The 15,219-nt window shown below is 43.4% G+C and overlaps 1 protein-coding gene across 4 annotated transcripts in view; it reads right to left on the bottom strand.

Moving 5' to 3' along the window:
* The window catches only part of LANCL3 (LanC like family member 3), a 152,605-nt gene extending 139,338 nt beyond the window's left edge, over positions 1 to 13,267 (bottom strand). For all 4 annotated transcript variants that reach the window (XR_014547838.1, XR_014547839.1, XM_083612571.1 and 1 more), the window contains exon 1: positions 12,662 to 13,267. Coding sequence is in view for 2 of the 4 variants with exons in the window: in XM_083612571.1 (XP_083468697.1) it covers positions 12,662 to 13,225 (564 nt within the window). In the remaining 2 variants the exon portion in view is untranslated. The remainder of the gene's footprint in view (positions 1 to 12,661) is intronic.
* Positions 13,268 to 15,219: the final 1,952 nt, after the last annotated feature.

The following is a 15,219-nucleotide window of genomic DNA, read 5'->3' as shown; positions in this document are numbered from 1 at the left end:
AGCTAGCTACTTTTCATGATTCAGGACTACTTTTTCTTTTTCTTTAGCACATTCATCCTCTGCATCAAAACACACAAAATGATTCTCCAACTCTCATTCTTAAAGATCTATTTGAGGGTTTGGTGGGGAGATGCCAAAAAGGGCAAAAGACACAATAGAATACTTTTCCAAAAAACAAAACAAAATAAGAAATAAGGCTGATATACTATTACTATAACTATTTCACAGCCAATGCAGCTATAGAAATACCAGGTATAAGAATTGGGTTACTGGACACTACTTACAATTTGGCCCCAACGTTTGGGGGCTGCTCTATCCAGTGCAAACTGTATTGCTGCATTTATTACTGTAAAAGTGTTCACCCAGTCTTCCCACCAAACCATAAATATATAAATTAGGGAATGACAATCAAAAGCCTACACTCTTCACAAGTTAGGCAGCAATGGTTTCATTTTAATTTGTACCTGATTCCAACAAATCATAATATGTTAATCTAAAGACAATCGTTCCTCACCCCTTATGATGATGAAGATAAATCACAACGGCCATTACTCTAACCTAAGATAAAAAAATATATTGCACTACGCTATCGTTACAATGTCACGCATGGAAAACCCCCATTTGTTGTATCTATGTGTAGCCTCTTTATATGAAGAAGCAGGTTGACGTGCTTTCAAACTGCTAGGTTGGCAGGAGCAGGGACCGAACAACAGGAGCTCACCCTGTCACGGGGATTCAAACCACCAACCTTCTGATCGGCAAGTCCTAGGCTCTGTGGTTTAACTCACAGCGCCACCTGTGTCAGGTGACCTCTAAAAGTGTATTTGACTGGTGGAAGAGTCAGCTAATCAAAATGTATATCTAGAAGAGCTATGATTAAATAAAGCAAGCCACAAGAAATGCTCACTCAAAAAAACAAAAACAAAAAACCTTGGCTGTTTTTCTTTAGTGGCTCATTTTCATATACTCTCAGCATTCCTAATATTCCACTGGTGCTAACAAGCAAGCACAACAGAAGAGAACTCCACGCTGGCAAAGAGCCACTTTTATTTTGCCTGCTGATTTGCAATTTGTGCTGCATTAACAACCCAATGAATGGAAACATTAGCTCAGGCTACAGAAGAATGCTGATCTGTAAAAGAGAGGAAGATCAAATGAAGGTTGTGAAGTCTCAAGACACTTTAACTTTACAGTATTCTATGCCCTCCCCCATAAACGAGTGGTTATGATTTTGACCCAATAGCCTCCATGCCAGATCCATTTTCATTTCTTATATAACACACTCTCTCTCTCTCTGACACACACACACACACACACACACACACACACACACACACACACCATAGACAACTACAAAAGGACAACTATAGAAACTCCTGTGGCATAAAGAGACAGCTGTTGCCATTGCCTGGAACCAAGCACATGAATCCAAGCACAACTGAAGTCACATTATGAATGCAGACATCACATAAGGCTCGATATTGCTCTGTTTCAAGAACAGAGAGAGAGAGAGAGACAGAGAGAGAGAGAGAGAAAGCAAAAACGAATTGGAAGAACAACGGAAGTAAGAAGCACATTCTCCCCATTCAATCTGCAGTAGCAAAAGAGCAGGAAGGTAAATTCTCCTCATTAAACATTTAGCATTTGAGCCTTGGATACAGGCAAGGTTAAAGCTATGTTAGTCTTGCCTTCCTGTGCCTCCTTCTCAGCTGTCACTGCATATAAAATAAGAATTCCTTGGGGGAGGAAAAGACTGTTTTGTCAGAAAATGTGATTCAGTCAGTATAAAAATATTCCCAGTAGGTAGAAAGAAAACATATTTCTTCAAGACAAAGACAAGCAAGAGCACCACTAGAAACCAAAACAGTATGTCCTTAGTATGCAAGGTGGGTTTGCTAAGGCACTGTTTTTTGATGGGAGCAGCTTATTACATGGTTAAAGATTTTCTAATAATCAAATACTTAATGGCGATGCTTTCATCCCACCTGCATTCAAATGCTAAATGCTAAGCACTAAAATTGTTCTAGGAAGGGCAGATAGATTCTTTTCACACATTACAGTGTAAAGAAGACTCCCTTTTCCCTCAATGTGAGTCTATTACATATTTTCTCTAATCTTTAATAGACATTTTGTGTCTGAAACATGATCGCACAGGTGCCTCTTCAGTTGAGTCGCAATTGCCTAGGGTGTGTTCACGGTGTGTTTTCAGCCACAGGAATGCCTTTCAAATATTAGGTAAAAGCTGACTACAACAAGCCCAGCACCAAGTCCACCACCATTTTGTGACTGGCTCCACCCTGTGCCACCATTTTGTGAGAACCCATGATGTAACACACAAAGTCACCCTCAGGCACAAAAAAGATGTTGAGAAATAACATGGCATTAGGAGACAAAAAACCCATAAACTCCTGATCCAAGAGTTATTGCTTGAAAATAATCAACAGGACTTAAGTTGCAACTATTGTATTTAGATTCAGAGTGCAATTAGTTATTTTGAGAAGTAACTACAGCAAGGGTAGTCAATGTAGTGACCTCCAGATGTCGTTGAGCTCCAATTCCCATCAGTTCCAGGCAGCATGGCCAATGGCAACGGATGACGCCAGCTGCAATCCAACATCTGGAAGGCAACATGCTGGCTACCCATGAACTAGCAGTAGTGTGCACTGTTATCTGCTGTATATTCAACTAACAACCCAACGGAAATAACCCTCAGCCAATGTAGCTACCTTATACTGAATCAGATCATTGGTCCATCTAGCTCAGCACTGTACTAGCAGTAGATCTCCAGGATTTTAGAAAAGAGACTCTCCTATCATCCCTACCTGGAGATACAAGTGATTGAACCTTGGACCTTCTGTATGCAAAGCACATGCACTTCCACTGACCTACAGCCTTCTGGAAATGAGGTGTAATGTAATCACACAGGAAGGCAATTCTGGAGTAAGTGCCGGAAGCCCCACTCACCCCAATTTCACTTTGCAGAAGATGGCACATGAGTTACTCAGAAGAAGAAAACTCCAGCGACCAACTGGCTGGCTGTTTAGCTCGCTTCTTTAGCATGCACGTCATTGTGTCTGCAAAGGGACGCTTACAAAAATAGTCTGCTGAATTTCAATTTGCAGGTCTGCTCCCCTGTGCCAGCACAACATATTGGAGCAGCTCAGGAAAACAGAATGTGAAAATAGATTGCAAATGAAAAGGAGGCACTCTGAGGAGACAGCAGATGCCTGGTGATGCCTGGGAGACTGGACAAACAAAGCCAGAAGAGAAGGGCCAGAAGGACAGATGCAGGCAGCATGTGGCAAAAAGAATGAGCATAGTAAGCAATACAGTAGACAGGATAGAGCAGAACCAAAAGAAGAACCAGAAGGCGAATGCTGCTCCAGATTGGGTAGAAAAGGCAGAGGAATGCAATTCCGGGCTTTCCAGCTGAATAGCTGCCAAAATATTAAACAGAAAAATCTTTAGGAAGTCCAGGCTCAAATAGAAAATCAACATGCAGGGAGCTAAAAAGGGAAGAAAGGCATATCTGAAATGTCACTTCTTGAGTTTATGGGAAATTGCTATTATTATAATTTTAGGGTCATCTGGTTACAAGAGCCTTAAAAGGACACAGTGAAACAATTCATATAATTATTTTATACTACAGAGCCATGGTCATTATTTGAAGTGCTACAAGCAAGCAACATGGCAACCTTACTAGAAATTGACTTGTCAATTGTTTGTGTCAATTATCACTGTTCTTTTGCTGCTGCCTGAGTGCTGGAAGAAAGACCTGCTCCCTGGGTTGGGGCAATTGGCTAAAATGTTTTAAATGGTTCTAATTTTGGTTCCTCTGTTTCATTTTTTTATCGGGTAGGTGTTGGTTAAATATTAAATTGGGGTTGGCGGTTACTTCCATTTGGATATTACTGTAAACTATTTATTATTGTTGTTGTTATTGTTATTGGTTTTTGTTGATTTATTGGTTGGTTTGTTGCTTGTATAGGTTATCTTGTTTTTTTAATGTTTGATGGTTTGTTGTGTTTTATATGTTGCAAGCCGCCCAGAGTAGATGGGGAAACCCAGATGGGCAGGATAAATAATAATAATAATAATAATAATAATAATAATAATAATAATAATACATTTCCATCTAGTCTTGCTCCTCTCCACCACCCACGTGTGTATATAATCCTGCCAGTTTATGGTTATACTTCATTCATCTGGGGAACTGGAATTTGGCCCATGAAAGCTTATGCCACTTTAACTTTCTGGAATTGCCAGAAGTCTCTTCCTTGTTTTAGCTGAAACAGCTAAAAGAAAGAAAGAAGAATTGCTGGAAGGAGTGCACGCCTCCTTCCGCAATTCTTGTAGCCAAGCTGGTGCCAAATATATTGCTTTACTTTCCTTTGGGCCACATCAGTGGTGGTGGGAGTATCTTGTCATCTGGGCAGGTAAAGGTAAAGGGACCCCTGACCATTAGGTCCAGTTGCGAATGACTCTGGGGTTGTGGCGCTCATCTCGCTTTATTAGCCGAGGGAGCTGGCGTCCAGGTCATGTGGCCAGTATGACTAAGCCGCTTCTGGCAAACCAGAGCAGCGCACGGAAATGCCATTTACCTTCCCGCTGGAATGGTACCTATTTATCTACTTGCACTTTGACGTGCTTTCGAACTGCTAGGTTGGCAGGAGCAGGGGCCGAGCAACGGGAGCTCACCCCGTCGCGGGGATTCGAACCGCTGACCTTCTGATCAGCAAGCCCTAGGCTCTAAATACACACTGCCCAGGCTTGCACCCTGGGGAGGTCACTTCAGTGCTGCTAGCGCAGCAGTTTGACTTTGCCCCTGGAGGCGCACTCCATTGTCTCTTGATGCCTACAATGGTACTCTGTTGATAAGATTAGGATAAGTCGTTCTTTCAGATACAATTAGTATGTGTGAATCGAGAAATGGAATTTATTTCATAAAATTTGTTGTGTGGCGTTCACAATCAGGGAGAGAGGGGCAACAGTACAGACTTCTGTCCTATGTGGGAAAATTTGTAGATCTGGCACTGGCTGATCTTCAACAACTTCCTGCATATGTAAGTATGGAAAACCTTCATTTGAGTGGTAAATCTACTCTACCCTTTTCTCAGGTGAAGAGCTATAGGGTAGGGATGTCATGAGGATTTACCGCAGCTCTACTCCCAGGAAACTATAAAGGCCTCACCATGAGCTACTCTCCTGTTTCCTCCTAGGGGTATGTGGTTAGAGGGTTGTTCTATGCAGAGGGAGATATGGGTTTGCCTCTGGCTGTGCATTCCATTTTGTATATAAAATTACCTTTTCCAAGTTGTCCCCTTCCAAGACAGAGCTCAAACTAATGCAAGAGTCAAGCAATGTGGGACTCATTGTTCAAAGCAGCAACATACTGGTGGATCATAAGCATAACCATAAATTAGAGATGGTTTTCTATTATGAATTATAACTTTGCATCTTCATTCTGGGGCCCTTGGTTGATGCTGTTTCACTGAAGCAGGGTGACTTTTAAGCTCAGCAGCAAAGTGAAATGGTTTCCCACTGCTTTCTGAATACTGCTGTTTTTAATTTCTAATTTGTTTCAGTTTACTGTTTTGCGTAGAGAGTGACCTATTTGGCTTACATAAACAGCAGAAGGATACTGTTGACAGGTGATGGCATAGATCACATTGGAGAATGTACAGCTGGATGAACACTTCATAGTATGGCTGATCTTATGTAGTCCAATTTGTTGCCAGAATATATGTTGTAAGACTATACAGTACATGTTCAAGGGAATGAAAGCAGCTTGCCATATTGTGTGTGCAGGCTCCCAAAATTTTTGTATTCCTTAGCTCAGAATATTTTTGTATATGAAGTTAGAATTGTAATTCTTCGACAGATTAGCATCTCTGAATTCACTAAGTTAATGTAAGGTTATATTTTGCTCACGCAGAATACAGTGTGCATAAGATTAACTGAATGTCAGCAAGCATTTGGATGACTAGAAACAATGAATGGAGTTTAATTATGGCTGAATTTTAAATATACCTCCAAGCTACTGAAGACATTTGCCTGATTTTTCTTTTTTAAAAAACTTTTCATCTTTCACAAGCACAGTAGATTTGCATTAAGTAATTGTAGCTTGTGGCTTATATTCTCAAGGAGAATTATGCAGGCCTCCACAGTCCCTAGTACACAAGAGTCAGGAAGCACAAGCATGGGTGCACATCAGTATCCATGAATGCAGAATAAAAGCTATTCAGAATAATTTTGGCCTGGGGTAGAAGAAGCATGAGGGATTGAATGGATTCCTAATATTTCAGTCTTCTGTCTAATCAGTGCACAAAATGCTGGACATTGGCTTCATTTTCTGCATGTACTAGTAGTGTACCTGTGTGTGTGTGTGTATTAGTTATATATATGTGTACACACAACATTGGTGTGGGGCAGAAATAGGTTGATCAATGCATCCCTAGTCCTTGCAGGGCCTCAACTTGGCAACCACGCAGGTGGATCCATCTTCCAATAGGTATTCAAGCTTCCAACAAGGAGGGTTGTACAGGTACATGTAATATTTAATTAATTTAAATGTTTGTCCTCTGTCTCAAAAGGCATAATATTTTAGTTTACAACAGCAATACTACCAAGCAGTACTACGTATACAATTTTTGAAGCGGCTTAGTTCTTTAGGGGGTATTATAATTTTAGAATCTGCCTGCCACACTTGCACATTCTTAAGGAAAATAAATTGTGCTCTTGACACTTTATGAGCTCTGGTACTTAATCTTCTATCCTGGAAAAAAAAATCCTGACAGCAGCACTATATCAGCACTTCTGTGATAAAGTGACATTGTATAATGGTGCTTCTGTAGCAGCCATATGGCTCAGAGGGAGTGCTAGGTTTGAAGTGCTCTCTGTATGCAGAATAGAATCAGCATGGAAATCTGTACTCCTCTCTTCATGCTGTTCTCTTGTGATGCAGAGCAAGATTGCTGAGGCTACCTCCTTCGAGAACTGTCAGTCTTTCATTCTGGGGCTGAAACTAACAAGTGGCAAAGTAGAACCTAAAGGTGCTTTATGGAAAGGTGGCTGCAAATAGGTGTGCAGAGACTGGGCTTTGTGCCTTGCATGCCATTATGAAACTTTCAAATGTTAATACAGTATTTTAAACTCTGCAATATCTCCCGCAGAGTTGCTAAAATTAGAGCGTTTGTCCATGATCAGCTTTTGTCCTGGGATACCAGCCCTTCATTTTGATAACAAGCCATCTGTTAAGATTAGCTTTTCGAATTCCTTGTTCTTTCTCAACTGGTCTCAGTGCAGGATCTAAGAGCGGGAAAGGGGACATGTTCCTCAGGCAGCAGGTTAGGTGGGCAGCAAAATTACAATATTGCTAAAAATTGAAATTATTGTTTCATATACTAACTGTCCTACCTTAAATAGTGTCAAACAGAATTCAGTTTAAGTGACCCAAAATTCAATTAACATTTCTTCTAGTTTTTAGGAAATGGGTTTTATCGTATGCTATAAAAATATTTACAACATAGTTTTTAGGAAATGAGGAATCCCATAACATTCATTTAACCAACTCTCATTATGAATTTTGATAGAATTAACATGCAGCCGCAGGATTGGTCATAATTACAATAACATGTAAAAGCCAACATGTCACATTTGTACCACCGAACTGGGCTCACAACATTGTTAAAATATAGAATTTGCTCCCACAATAAGTCAGTGATGGCCACCAACATAGCCCCAAAGGAAAGGGTGATGGGGGGGGGGCGATAAGTCAGGCAGCGCTGTCAACATTAGGAGCCTCACTCCCACTGAGAACCTCTACATTTGAGGATTAAGCCTAGAAAACCACACTTTCATTATTCCAAAATGAACTGTGTTGATGGATAATCACTTACAGATATTCCTCACTGGAAATTTAGTAGGCATGCAAGGAGATACAATGTATCCAAGAGACAGAGGCATGGGGAAAGAAATGCATACTTTTTTGGCTTTAGGTAACAGGCCCCTGCAGGGACGCGGGTGGCGCTGTGGGTAAAAGCCTCAGCGCCTAGGGCTTGCCGATCGAAAGGTCGGCGGTTCGAATCCCCGCGGCGGGGTGCGCTCCCGTTGCTCGGTCCCAGCGCCTGCCAACCTAGCAGTTCGAAAGCACCCCCAGGTGCAAGTAGATAAATAGGGACCGCTTACTGGCGGGAAGGTAAATGGCGTTTCCGTGTGCTGCGCTGGCTCGCCAGATGCAGCTTTGTCACGCTGGCCACGTGACCCGGAAGTGTCTTCGGACAGCGCTGGCCCCCGGCCTCTTAAGTGAGATGGGCGCACAACCCTAGAGTGTGTCAAGACTGGCCCGTACGGGCAGGGGTACCTTTACCTTTTTAACAGGCCCCTGCAGACCCTTTCAAGCATCCCTATTTTTGAGGGACAGCCCTGGATTTACAGAAGGAGTCCCGGTTTCTGACTGGATCCCAGAATGTCCCGCTTTTCCTTAGGATGTCCCTTTTTTCCTAGGAGAAATGTTGGAAGGTATGGAATGGGATGTCCCTATTTTTATCAGAGAAATGTTGGAGGGTAGATCTGTACAGACATGGCCAAACCACGCATGATAGACTGGTGCTAACAGCAGCTTTCCTCCCATTGTGAATAGTAGGTTCAAAAGGCCTCTATTACAATATGGACTATAGCAGGGGCAAAGGGTTAACACCCTCTTCCTCTTGCACCACCAGTGTCAATCCATCTTGAGGCTCCAATGCCAGCTATGCAATTAAGTGCAGGGGCAGCGGCAGAGGAGAGCAGCTATGCAAATGTCACACCTAGTTTGACCCATTGTTAAAAAACAAAGGAGCATTTGCCTTTTACACATGATGGAGAACATACTATGTACCTACTGATACTGTAAGGAAGCTGTCCAGAGATGGGCAGCCAACATAGCATCCTTCTGGAGTTGATGGACAAAAGTTCCAATCAGCCCTAGCGAACATGGTCTGTAGTCAGGAATGACAGGAGCTGTAGCTCAACAACAAATGGAGGTCACCACATTGGCTACCCACCCTGCAGAGAAATCTGAGCCAGATGATGTTGTAGATACATGTCTTTATAGTGCTCAAAGCACTTAAGGCACATTATTTCAGTCATCTTTACCCTCTAAGATAGGTACCGTAAGTAACACTATCCTAATACTACAGTTGGAGGAGATCAGGGCTGAAGGAAAGAGACACAGCCTGATCTAAAGGTTATCTAGTGAATTAATGGCTAATGTGAGTTTAAGCTCAGACTACCCCAAACCAAGCTCCCCTCCTGAGCCACTGCACTGCTCATGCCCCCTGACTAGCTCAAGGGCAAAATGGCTCTCTACACTGGGCTTAATGATGTACACTGCCAATAATAAACCACTGAGCTCCTGCTGCTTAAAATTTACGGATGCAAAATGCTGCAGTTATAAAATATATTATGCTGTTAATGCTATAAGCAGTACAGTAACTTAAACCAGTCATAAATGTTAGAAAGTTATTTTTCATGCTGCCCTAGACCGGAGATTTTATGCTGTCAAAATTGAAGCAGTTCTGCTGGTGCAATTCCCTGGTGTGAATGCAATTATATTGGTATTAAAAAGTCTATTATGGCATATGGGATGTCTAATTTAGATGAATAAAATATAAATTCTCATGTTCAGCCTTCTCACAATGTAAAATCAAATCCCCTGCAGACCACATTCTTAGGGCTGTGAGTCCTAAGTGGAAGTAACGGCTCTTAACAATATGTGGGATTAACTGCAATTTCCATTTAAAATTAATGCAGTTATGTGGCTGGAAAATGGGGAAAATCTTAGTAAGCAGCTCACACATCCTAGTCTAAGGTCTAGTCACAGAACATCATATATTTTTTGGGGGGAAACATATGCAAACATTTCTTGCAATATTGTCAGTGAATAGTTTGGTTAATATGGTCATGCACACCACATACCAAAGACAAAACCTAAACCTATTTATGTGTGTTAAATCTGCCTTTGTAATGATTTCCATGGTCTGCAACTTCCACTATTTATTTCTTCCTCTAAAGCAACAAGTTGGGAGGAATTGATTAATCAGCACCGAACATGCAAGTGGCTGTGTTAATAAAAACTGTTAAAGTAAAGGGCAATGCTTTTATTACATTCTATGCTCACAGTTATTTATTAGTCACTTTTTAAAGAATTAAACTCAAAGTGGTTTATGAAAACAATCTATATGAACTAGAAGAACACTATTATTATTAGTTTTGCTAGACTGCAGCCTCCTGAAGTCATTCCTTTGTTTTGACAAAGGTTGATATAAACTGAATAAAGTGTCCAATGAATTATTTGATTTATTTATAACCAAGCCTCCTGTAAAATAGAATCCAAGGAGAGGGAGCAGGGTATAGTAAACAGGAATACTGATGATGACTTGGAGACACACAATCTTAATCATTATCATGGAAACCAATAACCAACTTTATGCAGAATCTGTGGTTAACTGTTGTTAACTGCTCATCCCTAAACTGCTCATCCCTAAACCACTTTCATCCAAAACCAAAATCTGAACCTAAACTGATCTACACTTAGCTTTATAATACATAGCACAAGTGTACACCTATTTAAAACCTAGTGTTCATTCACTTTCTATCAGTTTTTTTATGGTGGTGGGAGAGAACTTAAAAGTAAATTTAAACAAGAAAGATTTGAAGATGTTGTGTAAGTAAACTTTGTTGATTCTTATATAACTAATTGACTTTTACAATAGTAGCTGAATTACTGATTGAGTGCTTCTCAAACTAGGAATATTTCATCCTGCACACACTAACATCAGGAAGCAAGACAAGATGACTTTCCAAACAAACATGTGTGTCACAACACAGTGTCTTGTATCTTGTAATTTCAGCATGTGATATCAAGAGGGTGATTCTCACATCACTTATACCACAACTACACTTGAATATGGATATCCCATATTTCAAGGGCTACCTCTAAATTTATAGCAATGTCCCATAATTCAGAAAAGCACTGCTCCGAGACCAAAAACCAGATGTCCTTAATTTCACATCCTGTTCTCTCCATGACCTGTCAGTTCTACTTATATATGAAACTTCCATCATTGTAACACTAGGTTTCTGCTAAAATTGAGCCCCTGAGATGAAGAAAAGTGAAACAACTGCACCCTTGCATTCAAGATATTAGGGAGGGGAAGCATGATTAAGGCAACAAAGTTAAGGCTGGAAGACACCAAATTATTTATTCTGGAGAACCTCCAGTAAGAAGGAAAAGTCTTTTCAGGCACTCATCATCATATAGAAATGGGCATGTAGAGTGGAAGAGTTGAATCATGCCCACCATTCCTGTCGCCAACTACCATGGGTTCTCTTGAACCTGTGCACAAAACCTACATAAGTTCAACCTGTACACATATAGACACTATCCACAAACCCTTTAAAGGATCCAGATGTGGGGATTCCAACTCCCATCAATCCTAGTCAGCATGACCAATGGTCAGGGATGAAGAGGGCTGTGGCACAGCAACATCTGGAGGGTTGCAGGTTCCCTATCCCTGCTTCACAGGCATGCTGCAGTACAGAACAAATACATGTGTGTGTGCATGGAAGGGGGTGTAGTAGCAAGTTCTGTTACCAACCTACGTGCCTATGAACATCAGATTGTCTATAAATCAATTGGAAGTGCATAGAGCTTGGAATAATAGAATAATAGAGATGGAAGGGACCACAAGGGTCACCTAGTCCAACTCCCTGCAATGCAGGATCTCAACTAGATCATACATGGCCATCCAATCTCTGCTTAAAAACCTCCATGGAAGGAGAGTCCACCACCTTCCAAATGAGTCTGTTTCATTGTTGTACAGCTCTTACTGTCAGAAAGATCTTCCTGATGTTCAGTTGGAATTCCCTTTCATGTGATTTGAATCCATTGCTGCTGATGTTCAGACAAACACACTTGTTTCAAGGTAGCATCTGCCTTCTACAAGGTTAGAATATCTTTAAAGAGCTACAAGTTTGGGTAAATATGGGAAAGTCAAGAACAGAGCATGATCTTGCACACACCTTGCACACCTTCCATTTCTACAAGGCTAAACGCATGAACCAAGTTTCAGTGGTTTGTAAAGACAAAAAGATCAAATATCACATCCAGAACTGTGAAGGCAGGAGCAAAGAACATCCCAAAAGAGTGGGATGACCTGTGTGGAAACAAGCCAATACCTTCTCTCTTGCGTCCAGGAAAGTCATTTTACCCTTCACCAACGCTCAACAGAGAACCTTGGTGCAGCTTATAAAGGCCAATTATTTTTAATGTTGGTATAAGCTTTCCTGGATGAAAGTCCAGTTCCTCAAATCTGATGAACTCTAGCCCATGAAGGCTTATGTGTTTATAATGTGCCACAAGACTCTCTGCAGGTTTTGCTGCACCAGGCTCACATGCCTGCTGCAGGGAAATGAAGGAAGGAAGGAAGAAGTACTAAGGCCGGGTTTCCCAAACTTGGGTCTCCAGCTGTTTTTGGACTACAGTTCCCACCATCCCTGACCACTGGTCCTGCTAGCTAAGGATGATGGGGGTTGTAGTTCCAAAACCACAAGTTTGGGAAGCCCTGTACTAAGGCAAGGCAAAGGGCGAGTGTGGCGCGTGGCAGGGACTCGAGGCTACCTCCATTCCCAGCTTCTGCTTCAGCACCAGGGCGGCGCACAGGTAGCCGGCGCGGCCCACGAAGAGCTCGTCGGAGCCGCAGTCGAGGAAGGTGAGCGGGGCGCACAGCTCGCACAGCTCGCGGAACTTGCCCAGCGGCCTGGCCCAGTCCGGCAGCCCCAGCGCCTGGTAGACGAGCGCGGCCACGGCATAGACGCCGGCGCCGCCCAGCAGGAAGGCGGCGCGGGTGTCGGCGTCGGCGTCGCCCCAGTCCTCCTCGTAGCGCACGCAGGCGTCCACCAGCTGCTTGGCGGCGCGCAGGTACGAGTCGCGGGCCGGCGCGAAGAGCGGGCACTGCGCGACGTGGTACAGCATGTAGGCCACGCCGGCCACGCCGCCGTACAGCCCGCCCTGGCAGCCTCCCAGGCCGCCCGCCGCCTCGGCGCCGCCCAGCGGGGGCACCTCCTTGAGGATGCGGTCCACCGTGGCCGTCACCAAGGGCGCCACCGCCTCCTTGCCCTGCCCGGCCAGCAGGCTGCCCTTGTAGTCGTCGAAGCGGTTGGCGAAGCAGCGCTTGCTCTCCATGCTTGGCGCCGACCCAGCCGGGCTCCCTCGGCGCGCGGGTCGCTTGCGCTCTTGGCCCGCCCGCCCACCAACCCACCGGGGCTCCGAGGCGCCGCTCGCTCCGCAGCCGGGAAGCCGAGCGGAGCCCCCTGGAGGAGGTGTGTCCGACTCCCGAGCAGCCCGCTCCTCTGCCGGCTCGGAGCAGAGAGGCGAGGGAGGAACTATCAGGTCGTGGAGTTCTTCCCTCAGCCCAGAGCAAGGCGGCTTCTCTTCGCCAGGGCGCCTGGCATGTTCTGCCCGCGCCTTTCGCTTCCTCTCTCTCTCCAGTCCTGCCTGAAATGTCTGCAAGAGACAGCAGCCCGCCGCCTCCTCCTCCCGCTATTTCCTCTGTGGTGTGAAGAAGAGGCGGCCGCTCTCCCTCAGCGCCTGGCAGTAGCAGCAGCAGCAGCCGCCGCTGTCAAGAATGCGCCACCCACCGCCACGGCGCCCCTCCCACCGCTGTTCCTGCTCGCTGAAGTCTGTCGTGTGCGCGCGCGTGTCAAGGCGGCGGCGTGGGGCGGCGGAAGAGAGAGCCATTGTTTCAAACATATGCAGCTCTTTTCCAAATCTTACTGTATTCTTGTCTCTCTCCCACACGCCCGTCCATCAATGAGTGCAAATTTCATTATATAGGTTTTTTAATAGGGCTTCATGCAGTCTGCCAAAATACCGCTCGGATAGTGGAGGCGTGTGTTTGTGTGTGTGTGTGTACGTACACACACACACACACACACACACACACACAGTATATAGGTAAGGCCAATAAGAAACAGATCCTTTTTCTTTTCTTTTAGGAAGAGGAAACTTTTAATTATTGTTATTAGAGGGTAATAAGGCGTCTTGCTATTTTAATGTATTGGGACTCACAAGTAACTTTTGATGACCGTGGTTTTTAATGTAGAATGTGTTAAGATGTTTAAAAATGTGTTTTTAATACAAAAAGAGGTAAGTAATAATAACCTAAGCACGCACACAGCCAGTTGAATTTCCATGTCAATATACCTTAGTGCTTCTTTTCATCCTCAGCAATGCATTACAATACTTGAACAGGGCAAGGAATTTCATCTTGAACAGAACAAATGGAGGAGATGCAGTACCAGAAAAGAGAAGCTCTACTGTTAGCACAGGTGCACTTCCTCTGCAAATTGCTACACTAGGCAGCTCTTTCTGAACCCACAGTGGCAATGACCTTGCTGTTATTAGAGGAAACTGTAAAGTCGAAGCAGATTTTCACTGACTGCAGCCAACAGTGTCTGGCTGTGCTTGCTATGAGACATTCGTTTTAGAAAACTGTATTAGGTAGTGCCAAAAACACATACTATGTTCCTATTCCCTGGTTTAGTGTCCTTTCCCCAATTACATTTTCTTTAAGTTGCAAATCTAGATAAAAGCATGAGCTTACCAGCATTTACTCCCTGAAGGCAATTTGTCTATAAATACTTCACAAGTTATCTGACTCGGCTCTGCTAAGCTTGTGCATTTGCCAAGGTTCACAATGAAGTGCAGATATAGGACTTAACGGACAATGTATCTCCTTTAAATACATTTAGAATGTATTAATTTTAAATGCATGATAGTTTGTGCCAAATGTCATTCACCTCTACTTACAAGAGTGGTAGGAAACTTTATTGGAGCATGGGCCACATTATCCCAGTGGAAAGCTGTTAAGAGCTGCATTCCAATAGTGCGCAGGGAGAGACCCATACACAATGACTCTACCTAACCCAGAGAGATGCATACCATCACATACACACACAGCTGTTTCCCAGAGGCATATGTTTACTTTTTAGTAGCATCCCTTAGTTTTCACTTTTAATCTTCTCCCTAGACTTTTAAGAAAGAAAATTTGCTTTACAAAATGAAGGTCTTCCTTTATTCGCTTCGAGCAAAAACAGCACCCAGCAGAAGAATGCAAAGAACATCAATGCATGGTTGAACTGAAAACCCTGCCTTACACCTCTTCAAACTTGAAAATG

The sequence above is a fragment of the Podarcis filfolensis genome, assembly GCF_964270895.1.
Source record: "Podarcis filfolensis genome assembly, chromosome: 4".
Classification (NCBI taxonomy): Eukaryota; Metazoa; Chordata; class Lepidosauria; order Squamata; family Lacertidae; genus Podarcis; species Podarcis filfolensis.
The sequence above is the reverse complement of the archived record's forward strand: the minus strand, read 5'-3'. Positions and strand labels throughout refer to the sequence as shown.